This window comes from Chaetodon auriga, chromosome 20 (assembly GCF_051107435.1).
Source record: "Chaetodon auriga isolate fChaAug3 chromosome 20, fChaAug3.hap1, whole genome shotgun sequence".
Lineage (NCBI taxonomy): Eukaryota > Metazoa > Chordata > Actinopteri > Chaetodontiformes > Chaetodontidae > Chaetodon > Chaetodon auriga.
In genome coordinates this window covers 4,075,029-4,087,628 of record NC_135093.1, presented here as the reverse complement: position 1 = coordinate 4,087,628, position 12,600 = coordinate 4,075,029, and the positions used below count along the sequence as shown (strand labels likewise).

General features: G+C 44.9%; 1 protein-coding gene across 1 annotated transcript in view; it reads left to right on the top strand.

The window, feature by feature from the left end:
- sema4gb (sema domain, immunoglobulin domain (Ig), transmembrane domain (TM) and short cytoplasmic domain, (semaphorin) 4Gb) overlaps positions 1–11,206 on the top strand; it is a 30,824-nt gene extending 19,618 nt beyond the window's left edge. Inside the window, exons 9-15 of the mRNA XM_076759745.1 lie at positions 3,090–3,265; positions 5,843–5,981; positions 6,068–6,290; positions 6,836–6,951; positions 7,252–7,406; positions 9,347–9,408; positions 9,907–11,206. Coding sequence (XP_076615860.1) covers positions 3,090–3,265; positions 5,843–5,981; positions 6,068–6,290; positions 6,836–6,951; positions 7,252–7,406; positions 9,347–9,408; positions 9,907–10,874 — 1,839 coding nt within the window. The 3' untranslated portion in view covers positions 10,875–11,206. The remainder of the gene's footprint in view (positions 1–3,089; positions 3,266–5,842; positions 5,982–6,067; positions 6,291–6,835; positions 6,952–7,251; positions 7,407–9,346; positions 9,409–9,906) is intronic.
- The last annotated feature ends 1,394 nt before the right edge of the window (positions 11,207–12,600 follow it).

Genomic DNA, 12,600 nt, shown 5'->3' with positions numbered 1-12,600 from the left:
GAGCCGCGGTTCTCCTCTTACGGTAATTTCAGTGCTGAATGAACCAGCAGTTGGGCGTCTCTAATCTTAGTTTCTTCACTGACGGCGGTTCTTTCTCTGCCACTGTTGCCAGGCAAACTACAAGTCCAACAACCTCCACCTCCAATGGCAAACCTTCTCCCTCTCTCTATTGCCATCTCGCCTTCTTCCACTCCTCCTCCTCCTCCTCCTCCTCTTTTTCCCTCTCACCTCATTTCACTTCTGATCAGCATCCCCGGTCTAGACAGCGTGCCCAGCAACCCTTCCTAGAGGTCTCTCCACCTCTCTTCCTTCCTCCCTGTCGTTCCTTTTAGCCGGGCGTGATGCTGTAATTACCGTCGCGGCGTGGTGTTGTGCTGAATTCCCGCTGCAGTGTTTCTGTGGCATCAAAAAAGTGTCTAAAAGACTGAACCACGTCCAGAAATGATTTCGCACCCTGCGGTTGCAAATCTCCGTCTGTGAGAATGTGAAAAGGATTTGCATGACAGAAAAAAGAAATAAGAAACCACTCAGGATTTGACTTTTAACATCCAATCGCAGCGAGTGAAATCGTTCAAACCAATCAATTCAAACTGGCGTGAAACGTCACCACGAATTAAACCGAACAAAGACAAAGTTTAATGTTTTTCCAGTGATTTATTTCTCATTTTTCTGGTTTCGCGGGCTCCTCCTGGAGCTGTTTCACCACAGTTTGCAGCCCCCTTTGAGACCTGGAAAATGTAACATCTCCAGCTTGTTCCCTCTTTTAAAGTGATGCCTTTTAAAAACTTCTTTTGCCTTTGGAGCCTTAATTAGTGACTGTCATTAGTGCGAGGCAAAATACATTTTCTCATCAGTTTCATCATTCATTAGGTGAAGGATTCTGCTGCCTGTTTTTATAAAGTCCAACAGTATTAAGTGGAGTTTCCATTAACTTATCTGATACGTGACTTGAAACGAGCTCATTCTCTGTGCTTTGTGGTTTATTAAACTTTGAGATGATAATTGAGAGATCCATGTATTACCTTGCTCTTAATAAGGCGTTTATTTCCTCTCTGCATGCTTCACCTTGTGCTGCTGATGGCATTCAGTTCAGGCCTGCGCCGTGTTGAAAATGTTACGAGGTCCGACCTTGTAAAATCTCCGACGTGACATTTAAGTAAAAGTGACTCTGGCGCTTGTTCAGACATGAGACAACGACTTAAATTGCCATCACATTTACATAACGAGGTGCATGTCTGAAAGGGGCTTGTTTTCCTTTTTTGCAGCTCGCTCCTGCATTTTTGTTTGGATTCAGTCTGCATACTGACATCTTTGACTTAATGCAGTCACTTTTTCCTGTAATATATAAACACAGCTGATCAAGTATTGGTTTTCACATGCAGTTTCCTGCTTTGAGTTGAAAAAAGTGTTTGTTTTTCTCAGACATTTTGTGTACCCACAGTAAATTACTCACAAACAAATCATGTACGCTGAATGAAATATTCCCTCCATTCTGCACTGCATGTCTTTAAATGATATTTGTTTGTGTTGACATTCTTTGCACATTCCTAAACTTATGCACGTTTCAGTACACCACATGCTCACACACAGGCAGCGAAATGGATCCGGAACATTTCGTCCGTCTTGAACTTTTTTAATCCCGTGTACTCAAACTGTTCATCTCCTCATGATTCACTCTGCATCCAAAATATGTCATTGCTGGAAATAAGGTCCGGACTCCTCTGCTCGTCTCTCTCCATCAGCGCCGTGGAGCTGTCAGAGCAGTCGAGAGTGTAATAACTCAGTATGAACTAGGCCACAGCAGCACATGCAGATGTCGAGCTGGTCCCCAGCTCAGCCCCGTGGCAGCCAGACGCCACACGGGCTGGAGGCAGATCTGCAGATAGCAAAGGCCCTGGCAGTAGCCTCTGGCCTGAAACCACTGAAGACTTGCCATTTTTGAGCTGCCTAACTAGTTGTCCTCTTGTGTTTGTCACTTCGCAGCCAGACCGCAGCCACTTCCACAGCAATCATGACCTATTTTCACAGAGAAGAGTGTAAATTACATGCAAACAAGGTCTTTTTAGGAAGATAAAGAGCAGAAATCAGTGCCGCTCTGACATTAGTTTTGTAAAGGACGAAAGGCTCGACAATTTTCTGCTTTATCTTCAGAAAGCGGCTTCATGTCTGGCGCAAACAGCAGCACGCTTTCCATCACGGCGTCTTGGGTTAATTTCCCCACAGGCATATCTTTATGGCGCTACGCTTGGATTCTTGACTGTTATTTTCTTAGATTCACATCACGACAGCCCGATGACCCGCATGGGGCTTTGATTGACGTAGATTGTAATCTATCAGTGCACCCCTTTAGCTCTTTCCTTTTTAATATCCTGGTATCCATCTCTTTAAGAAATGCGTATGTTGTTTTTTCAGCGGCATCCATCTTACCTCTGCTTTACTAACCTCTCTGCCAGCACCACCTCTCTGAGGGTTTTGCTCTGTGGAAGGAATAAACTCCAAGAGTGAATGCATTCATCTGTGGTCCTTTCCCTTCCTTTGTCTCCTCTCAACAAAATTTTCCTTGGTGTTGTTGATGGAAGTGTTCTTAATGCACTTTTGTTTTCAATACTTATATGTTATGTTGATTTAAGATACTTCGCCTTTTGCGTGGGAGGCACGGGGAGCGTTTTGATGAACGACAGATGTCTGCGAGAGACATAAAGGAAGAAAGATGAAGCGCTTTAATTCCGACAAACAAAGAGAAAAGAAGTCTCCGTTTTCCCTCTTCTAAATGAGGTGTGCTAAATTACTCTTTTAGGGAGAGATGTCTTGCAGCCTCGCCTCCCAGTGCTGCTGAAATGCAATTAGAGCAAATGTGCTAAAGTAGGCACTCTGAGCTAGAACACCAACATTCAGCTCCACTTTCATACGAGTCCTCACTTCCTCCTCCCGTCTCTGTACGAGCCTATTTATGTGAACACTGTGATTCGATTACAATCACAGATTAGTGGCCGTTGAGTATGAGCGTGGCGGCGTGTAAGCGTATATGTCGGCTCAAGTGACTTTATTTGATCATCCATTCATCCCTCCATTGTCTCCTGTGTGTGCAGAATGACTGGGGTGGCCAGAGGACCCTGCAGAGGAAGTGGACCACCTTCCTCAAGGCCAGAATGGTGTGTTCAGTCCCAGAGTACGAGCTGCACCTCAACATCCTGCGCAGCGTGTTCGTCCTGCAGGGTCGAGACGCTCAAAGCAGCGTTTTCTACGGCGTCTTTGGCCTGGAATGGTAAGAAACAGCAACAAATTCTGCTTTTTTGTGACCTTTTTTGTTGAATCTACACTGTCTTATAGAATCATTTATTTATACATGCTGTAGTAGTTATACTGGGCAGGTTTACATGTGAGACCTGAGAGCAGCAGCAGAAACATAGACACAGATCAGTCACATATACAGTAACCATCAGGAACAGTCACAAACATGTTAATGGATGGGATGAGGTGTTCTGCCTTGGAAATCCATTATAGTCATTATCAATGGTATATACTGCAAAACCGGCCTTTTCAAACCATCTCCGGTCCAGCGAACTGTTGAGAGAACGTGTAAAATAACAAGGAAGTTTTACAAATAGAAATGATTGTTGACTGTTTTCCGGATGATACTTCTTCTCCTATAAGGCACAATAATGAGTGTGACATTTATCTCCTGTGATGAAACGCAAGGGACAGTGATCAACTGCGTCAAGTGGTTTTAAGTGCAGCATATCGTAGACATGGTGACTGTTGGCGAAGCGGTTTTCCTTCCTCATTCTGCACACTTTTTTGTCTCTCAGACAGTTTGTGAAGTCAAAACTCAGATGGACAAGTAAGGTTTTATTGGACAAGGTGCACATGAGACACTTTCTTTGACATTTGAAGCATTTATCTTTAGTTAGATTTCTGCCAGAGAAAGCAGTTTAGCTGGATGAAGTGTCCTTTGGTTACACAATGTGGCCAAAAGTATGTGGACACCTGACTTTGTTGAACATCTCACCCCATGCTGCTGTAGCAGCTTCCAGTCTTCTGGAAACGTTTGAAGCATACTTTGGTCTAAAATACCATTTTGTGTTGTAACAGCAAGATTTTGGTTAACTGGAAGTAATTGACCATGAGAACCATGAAAACAGTCACACAAGAATGGGACAGTAAATGATTTTTGTCTCATGAAGAGGGTTTTAATCCCTCCTTTGAGAGACCACCATGATACAAAATAAGATAACATTACCATCGCCATTTATGATTACATTACAAATGTCATTTGCTAATCCTTTTTGACGTAAACTCAACTGAAAACAGTACAAAGACAATATATTTGATGTTTTACGTCATCAGCTTCACTGATTTTTGTAAATATCTGCTTATCCTGAATCTGATGCAGCAGCATGTTTCTAACTAAAGACTGGGAAAGATGTGGAATGCTCCAAAAACACCTGTGTGGATCATTCCACAGGTAAACAGGTTGATTGTTCACAGGTGATAGTACCATGATTGGGTATGAAAGGGGCGTCCTGGAAAGGCTCAGTCGTTCACAAGCGAGGACTGTGAACACATGATTGGATAAAGGATATTACGACGTGAATTCAGGAACACTTCAGAAAACTGCTGTCATGTGCAGATGGCTGCATTCTGCTTTTATTTACGTTTTACACAGCGTCCCAACTTCTCTGGAATCGGGGTTGTAGACTAAACAAACGCAAAACATGATCAGCAGATTCATTGATAAGGTGAATAATACCCTCAGTGAGTGCTTATCAAAGCGAAACCAGCCCAGCTGCAGTCGGAGCTGACAGTGTCAGAGGACGACGGCTGCCACTGGAATATCTGGCAGCGAAGTGAGTGTGTGTTTATGCTGATATGCAGAGTCATGCTGCATAAAACTGTCCCAAGGGTGTTTGGATTCTGATGGAGAGGATATCATTGCAACGGGACAGTAACACTATCCATTTCTCTCTCTCTCGCTTTTCCTTTTTTTTTTACTGCTGCTCTTCCTTTTGTGGAAATCCGAGCTCTGTCTCCTCACTGCAGCAGCTGTCCGTCCTTTCTTCCCTTTCTCCTTCTCCCTGTCTTTCTGTCTCGTCTTGTCTTCGTACGTGCTGGTTTTCTTTAAAACACGTGCACCTGTGCGAGGAGTGGTCGTCACCGTGAGTTAGAGTCAAGCGTGGAAGAATGAGTAAGCCCCTGAGCTATACTGCTCACCGGGTCTGAAGACAGATCCTGGTTTCACTTCCCTCTCATCCCTCTCACTTGAATGCTTTTGAAGGCTGAGGTGGGCACACAATGGACTGAAGAATGTGACGCAGACATTTTCCCCCAATTACTAATCTCTCCTGTGGGCTTTAAGATTAAGGGTCACCTGGCTCCCAAATCATGCAGTCATTATCTTGTCGGACAAACCTTTTCTTTCACAGGTGCCCCACCGAAACCACAAATGGGTTTTATTTATGACTCACAGGCAGTGGGTATTCTAGTGCTGTGAGTGTGCTGCTGAAAAATCTGCAAAGCAAATATTTCCTTCTGGAGTAGCTACTGGAGATAAAGAGGGAAAATCACACACATGTCAGCGGCGCCACTCCCACGCATCCCTTCAAGACGAATTGATAAGATCCAAAGAGGCAAATGTGAGCATAAAAGCCGAAACTGAAACACCCACAGTTTTCAGACAATGGAGACGAGCTCTCAGCAGCAGTCACCTGTGATGTGTTTGAAATCTGATCCGGGTGGCCGTCGCTCCCCAGATAATAACCTCTCGATGTTGATCCAACATTGAGTCATTAATCGTGAGCGTGTCCTCTGGATGTGTCTTCGGGGTGGGGGGATTGTCTTTCAGGAAGAACATCAAAGCATCTGCTATCTGCCAGTACGCCTTCTCAGATGTGCAGAAGGCGTTCGATGGGCCGTACATGGAGGTGCAGGACTCAAAGTGGAGGGAATACACCGGGAAAGTTCCAGAGCCAAGACCTGGATCTGTACGTTCCATCTATTAAAACCGCTTTCAGCCATCAGGAGAGTATTTGATGTCTTTCCTCTGTAATCACGTCTCTCATGTCTTCAGTGTATAACAGATCTGCACCGCTCCCAGAACATCAACTCCTCTCGAGACCTCCCAGACAACGTCCTCACTTTCGCCAGAAGGCACCCACTGATGGCCAGCCATGTGCACCCGATGGGAGTGCGCCCACTCATGTTCAAGAGGAGCGTCAACTACGTGAAGATCGCCGTGCACAAGGAGCCGGCGCTCGACGGAAACATATATACTGTTCTGTTTTTGGGAACTGGTGAGTTTTACTACTAGAAAGACACAATGATAATGCTAACGTGCTGATGTTTAGCAGTTGTAATATTTACCATGTTCATCATCTTAGGTTAGCATGTTAGCATGCTAATGTTAGCTAATTAGCGCTAAACACCAAGTACAGCTGAGGCTGTCGTTTTATAAGAGTTTAGCTATAAGTTTTGCTTACACTCACTGCACTGGGTTACATGTTCCATCATTAACATGAACATGGGAACCATAGTTTGATTCAACTACTCATACACTGTCCTAGAGCATCAAATCTGTATCAATCCACCACTGAAAATAGTCCCCAACAAATTTGCTGTGTACTCCTGTTTGAGCGATGTAGGCTAAACGTGATGGTGCCCAGCTGTTTTAGGAAATTACTGAGGCTTTCTTTGAAGGAAATCATATATTTGTGACCTGGTTTTAAAGATGTACAGGCTCAGTAAGAATGAATGGGCTGAAACCCACAGACAGGGAGGGGAGGTCATCGAGAGATGTTTATTCAGCTCTTCTTTGACAACATCGAATCTTTTCTTTCAGACGACGGGTGGCTGCATCGAGCCGTGGACATCGACGGAGAAATGCACATCATAGAAGAGCTGCAGCTGTTTGGTAAACCCCAGCCCATAGAGAGCATGGTCATATCCTCTGCTCTGGTATGTATTCATGTATGCAGAGTTATACAGAATGAGAGTTCAAACAGCTTATTTATGCTTAAGTGATGCAAATGAAAACCTTTGAGAGGTCACGGTCTGCCTCATTAATTTAGACATTTCCGTGCCTATTGTTTTTTTTTTACAAGCTACAGATAAAATAAATGTTGGCTAAGCTAATAATAAGCTAATCTGCGGCAACCAGGCAATGGAAATCTCTTCCCAAATTCAAACCATTTACTGATTAATTAAATGCATTCTAGTACAGTGCAAACAGTTTAATCATTACTCTTTTGTTTACAGCGGAGTATCTACATCGGCTCCCACTCTGGGGTCGTGCAGGTACCGATGTCGGCCTGCCAGAGGTACACTTCCTGTTATGACTGCGTATTTGCCAGAGATCCATTCTGCGGCTGGGACGGAAAGGTGTGCGTGGAAATATCTTCCCGAGCTCAGAGGTGAGGGAACACACACCTGTGCGCTAACAAATGCACATACACCAACGCACGCAGACACCAGTGCACATTTCCAGTGAGTGGAGAGGTTTATAGAAAGAAGTTTGACCGAGATTTGGCAGAAAACGAATTGAGACAGATAAATTTGCTTTGCTTCATTATAGCCCCTGAGTCTATAGTCCATAAACCTCCTCTGCACTTCCACCTGTTCATTCTGCTTGTCGGCGTCTTTCATTTCTGCTTTCCTTTATCTGCTGCTGCATGCATTTGGTTGACAGCCATAAAATGTTGAAAACTGTTCCTGCAAATTGAAAAATTCAGCATCTTTTAGGTATGAAACCTATAGGGACGTTTTATACCTTCATCTAGGTGTTTACCTCAACACTAGACAAGAGCAAAGAAGTATCAAACCCTGAACCGTTCAGAGATAATAGAACAATGAATTAAACACGTCATTATTGTTAAAATAAAGTAAAAAAAAAAAAAAACTACAAACAGAGATGAATCATTTTGACATAGTATACGTTTTTGCATTACATGACCTTTTTTGGTTGATGTTTATTTCTTTCTTCTGGGCCCAGCAGCGATACCAGAGTCTAATTAATTATTTATACAGCTTGCTTTCCCTTCCAACAGAATTTTTATGAAAGCAGGTCTAAATGTAGTCGACCTGGATTTTTCCCTTCAGCTCAGCAGGAGCTTCTTCAGCATGCAAAAATAATAATAATAATAATAATTTGGATTTGACTTCTCGTGACTTTGAATCAGCATTTAGGTTGAGTTACTTACACAGATTCATTTTGGTGGCACTAAACTTGAAGTCCCCATATTTACGATACATTAACATGGTTTGATCCCTGGCCTCTGTAGTCTACATCTGCCACCATCAGTGTGTGTGAATGCTCATAATTAGCAATCGTAATGGCCACCATCATACGAATGTGAGTGTGAATGGGTAAAAAAGTGCTTTGAGTGATCGTCAGACTAGAAAAACACCGTATAAATAAAGTCCATTTACCATTTGTAAAGTAAAAAGGACAATCAAAGTTGCAGTGGAATGGAAGTTTAGAGTGGTATGAAATGGAAATACTCAAGTAAAGTACCTCAAATGTGTACTTTTCATTCCACCAGTGCGTACTCAGAGTGCTGTAAAATTAAATCCAGTGGAAAAAACCTTCACCAACCTTCAGTCCTTAATCTGGCATCTCGTCCTGAGCCTCGTCCGGTCATGTTATGACATGTTTTAGTTGTGGTCTGGGCGGGTTTGAACCAGTCCGTCTTATAAGCCCCTTCCAAACAAAACACACATACTCAGGCCCACACAGTGTCGCACCAGAGACCGTTTGTTTCCCTCTTCGCTCGCTTTGCATGAGCGAGTAACAGACATCTTAATCTCCATTACGGCAGCAGACACATCAGCCTCTCCTGTGGATTTGTTCGAGGGCGGCATCGCATTTGGAGAAAGCTGCGAGCAGAATTGAATGTTAATGAGAGATTGTGCACTTCCTCGGTTAATGCTGCACAATGTCCACTTCATTTCCCAGGCAGATTATTGAAGGGGAGCGAGAAGTCTGCGCTCTAGTGTTTTTATTTACGAGGGTTGCTGGAGCACAGGGATGGGGATCGAGGGGGAAGGGGTTTTCTGGACGACCACTACTGTTCTGCTCCAAACTGGGAAAGAATGTGTACTGCTCCATCTGCCTGGGACCATCTGCAGTTAGATCTAAAATTGTAAAATTTCTTTTTTCTTGCTGAATTTAAATCGTTGCTGCAGAAATTGGCTGTTCCTCTTGTGGCTGCAGATGTTTTGGGGTATTTAGGAATATAAATTTGCTATTGTTTTGGATTGGTTTTGGCTATTTTTATGTTTTATTAGGGTTGTTTTAAAGGGTATATTTTGAGTTTTCTGGCTTATATCTGTTACTCATTGGGCCCTTTTTCAGGTCAAATCTAACCCAGGATATCTTGAGAGGAGTCCGGGGCTGTAAGGAGAATTCAGGAAATGGTATGTGTTACAGCACACACACACACGCACACACACACACACACACACACACACACACACACACACAGATTATGAGGTGAAAGAAGTCCAACACATCCTCTCTTTTCTCTGCCTGAAAACTCAAGCATTTAGCAGCTATGAAGGGATTTCATAGGTGCGCGCTCCTTACCCATCCCCCAGGTCCCAGTGTACACATTTTAATCAGTTCCTCTGTTGCTGGAGGTCAGGCGGTCGTGCAGGCTGCATTGCGGGGCTCACCACATTTAAAGAGGCTTATGAAATGCAATGGGAAATGATGCTGAGAGGTTGAGCTGCACAGGTTGCTCACCTGCACTTTGAAACCCTTGGTGACCTGACGTCTTGTTCTATATTCTCTCTGTCCTGCTGCGTTTCTGTCTCTCACAGTCTCCACCTCTATCTTCCTCTCTGTGCCTTATCTCACTCTCGTCTCTTTTTAGCTCCGTCTCATGTCTGTTGTCCTCTCTTTCTGATGCTTAGTGGTCCATCGGAGGCGTTCTGTGATGGCAGGCGATGACGTGCTGCTTCAGTGCGAACTGCGCTCCAACCTGGCAACTCCACGCTGGACGCTAAACGGCAAAGAGCTCCAGGGATACGGCCTCAATTCGGGCTACCGCATCGGCACAGATGGCCTCCTCATAATCGGAGCTCGTGCCCAGCAGAGCGGGTCTTATCGCTGCTTTGCTGTCGAGAACTCGGTCTCAGTCCTGGTTTATCTGTACACAGTCAGGGTCCACACAGACTCGTACTTCCCCGTGGAGCCCACAGCCACGACTAACCCCACTACAGTTTCCAGCCCGACTGTTTTCTCCACCAGCAGCCCCACCGAGCAGCCGCTGCCCTCGCCTCCCGCCCCGCTCCCTCCAGGACCTGAGTTCCAGACCTACAGACACATGGAGGCTGTGTACATTTCCCTGGTGGCGGTTCTTGGAGGGCTTTGCTTGGTGTTGACTGTGGTGCTGCTTTATGTGAGCTTCTGCACCAGACGGGCCCCTCAGGACCGAAAGTTCTCCCAGCAGGGGCTGCAGGTCCTGGGCGCCTCTGAGAGAAAGAGGAGCTCCCATCTGGAACTTAAAACCATCTCCAGCCACTGCAATGGCCGCCAGGGTCGTCTGTCCCTCTCAATGCCGACCTTCGGGGACTTCGGCGATGGCTTCCTCCAGATAGTCCCAGGTGAGGGCCAGTTGTCCCCGACCAAAACACCTCCCCCAGCCCCTCCTCTTCCTATGCCACCTCCGCTGCCCAACATGGACTACGCCAACGGGCTGTCGGCCACTCTGCCCAGCGTGCTGAGGAAGATGAACGGGAACAGCTACGTGCTGCTGAGGCAGGCCGACTCTGAGGGCATGTCGCCGCTCTACCACTCCTTCACAGAGGAGCTCAACAGGATCCTGGAGAAGAGGAAACACACACAGCTGGACCTGCAGCCTGACGAGAGCTCCATCTAGGGCGCCCCTCTCAGTCTTTGTCCCACAGTTATTTATTTTTACCCCAGCGGTGACCTGTGGTTGTGGGGAGAACTGACCGTTGTATGAAACGCTGCTGTTACTTACCCAGTGTTAGAGAACCTGCAGGTCGTGTCCTAACCTGATCCGAAATGTGCAGCCTCCTGTGTATCCCATAACAAACGGCCCCGTTGGACTACACTGACTAGAGACTCAAAAAGTGGAGCTGTGAAAAATTTGTCCCATAGACTGCACTATTACGTAATTACCATGAGTAGGGAGCTTAGTGATGCTACCTCGGGGGAGACTTGTGAAAGGTGGCATTCAGGTGACTCAAAAAAAATAAAATAAAAATCAGGCCAGGATGTGATCACATTGACTGTGGAAGTGTTCAGGAAGTTTTTAATGCCATGTAATATTAGCTCTCTATGGAGCTTAACGTGATACTCCATTCAAAATCTGGGTTTTGTGCATTGTCATATAGCTCCCCGGTGAAACTTTAAAACATAGCCTGCCTTCTCTGGTCTGGGGTAGAACAGGTCTGACTCACAAAGTCCTTCTATGAGGCTGATGGTGGCGGTCTCAGCTGGTAGGCCTCCACTGCTTTCAGGTTTCTTTTATAGGCGAAAAAGATGGATAGCAGAGCCGATTCATCCTTCCAGGTGGCATCCCACCTGCGGGTATGTCGCATCACTGGCTAATATGGAAGCATACTCACTCCCACCCAGACTACAGAAAACTAACCATAATATCAGTGATTTGAGCATGTCTTTTTTAAAACCTCTGTGTCTTTCGTTGTCAGACAGCTGAACAAGTATGAAATTGAATCGCGGCTCGTGACATGTCAAACAGCAGTCAGCAGCTGTGCTGTGAGATCAGCTCCACTGACGTTTAAAATGAGTGATGACAGAGAACAAAAAGTCGTCATATTCATGTGCAGCCACAGAGCATCTGCTACTTGATCTAAATGAGCTGCAAACGTGTATTTATGCTTGTAACACACGCAGAAAGTGGGCAAAACAACACTTAACTATATTATTAATGTGGCTACTGGAGAACAGATGCTCAGTTGCTGAAGCGTTGCTGTTATGCAGAGCCTTGACATCACGTCTGGGGAATAATGTCAGTAAATTTGAGGAAAATACGGACTTTGCTTATTTCATGCAAACAACAAACAAGTCATGTCTAATTTCATGAGGTCCCCTGCTAATGCTAGTCCCATGCGAAAAGGGCTGTAGTGAAGAATGTGCATCATAAGCTCAAGGTGATGTCTTCAAATGGTTGGTATCATTAAAGAACAGCCTAAAAAGTCCAAAATATCCCATTTAAAATGATAACAGAGCAACATTCATAAACATTTTTGCTTCATAGATGGTGATTAATCCTCTAATTGTCATGAATTCTGTCTGACTACAAGCCTTTGTTCTCTATGAAGGAGCAAACTGCAGTTGTAATCCCAGGAGGTGCCTGTTTGATACCCGTAAGATAGATTTTCTGTGGAGTATCACCTTGAGAAGCCAGGTCTGTTACAGTGCATGAGAGCTCAGGTGGGAACTGGGTTTATTTAAACCTCTCTTTCTTCATTTTCCTCTGTTCTCGTGTAAATTGCAATAATTACATCACTGTTGCAGCTGTTGGTAGCAGTTTGTTGTCAGTGGAAACACTTCTGTGAGACAGCTTCTTTGTCCTGGTGTCTTTCTGTTCGTAGCATCTGTGTGAGAAACGAGAT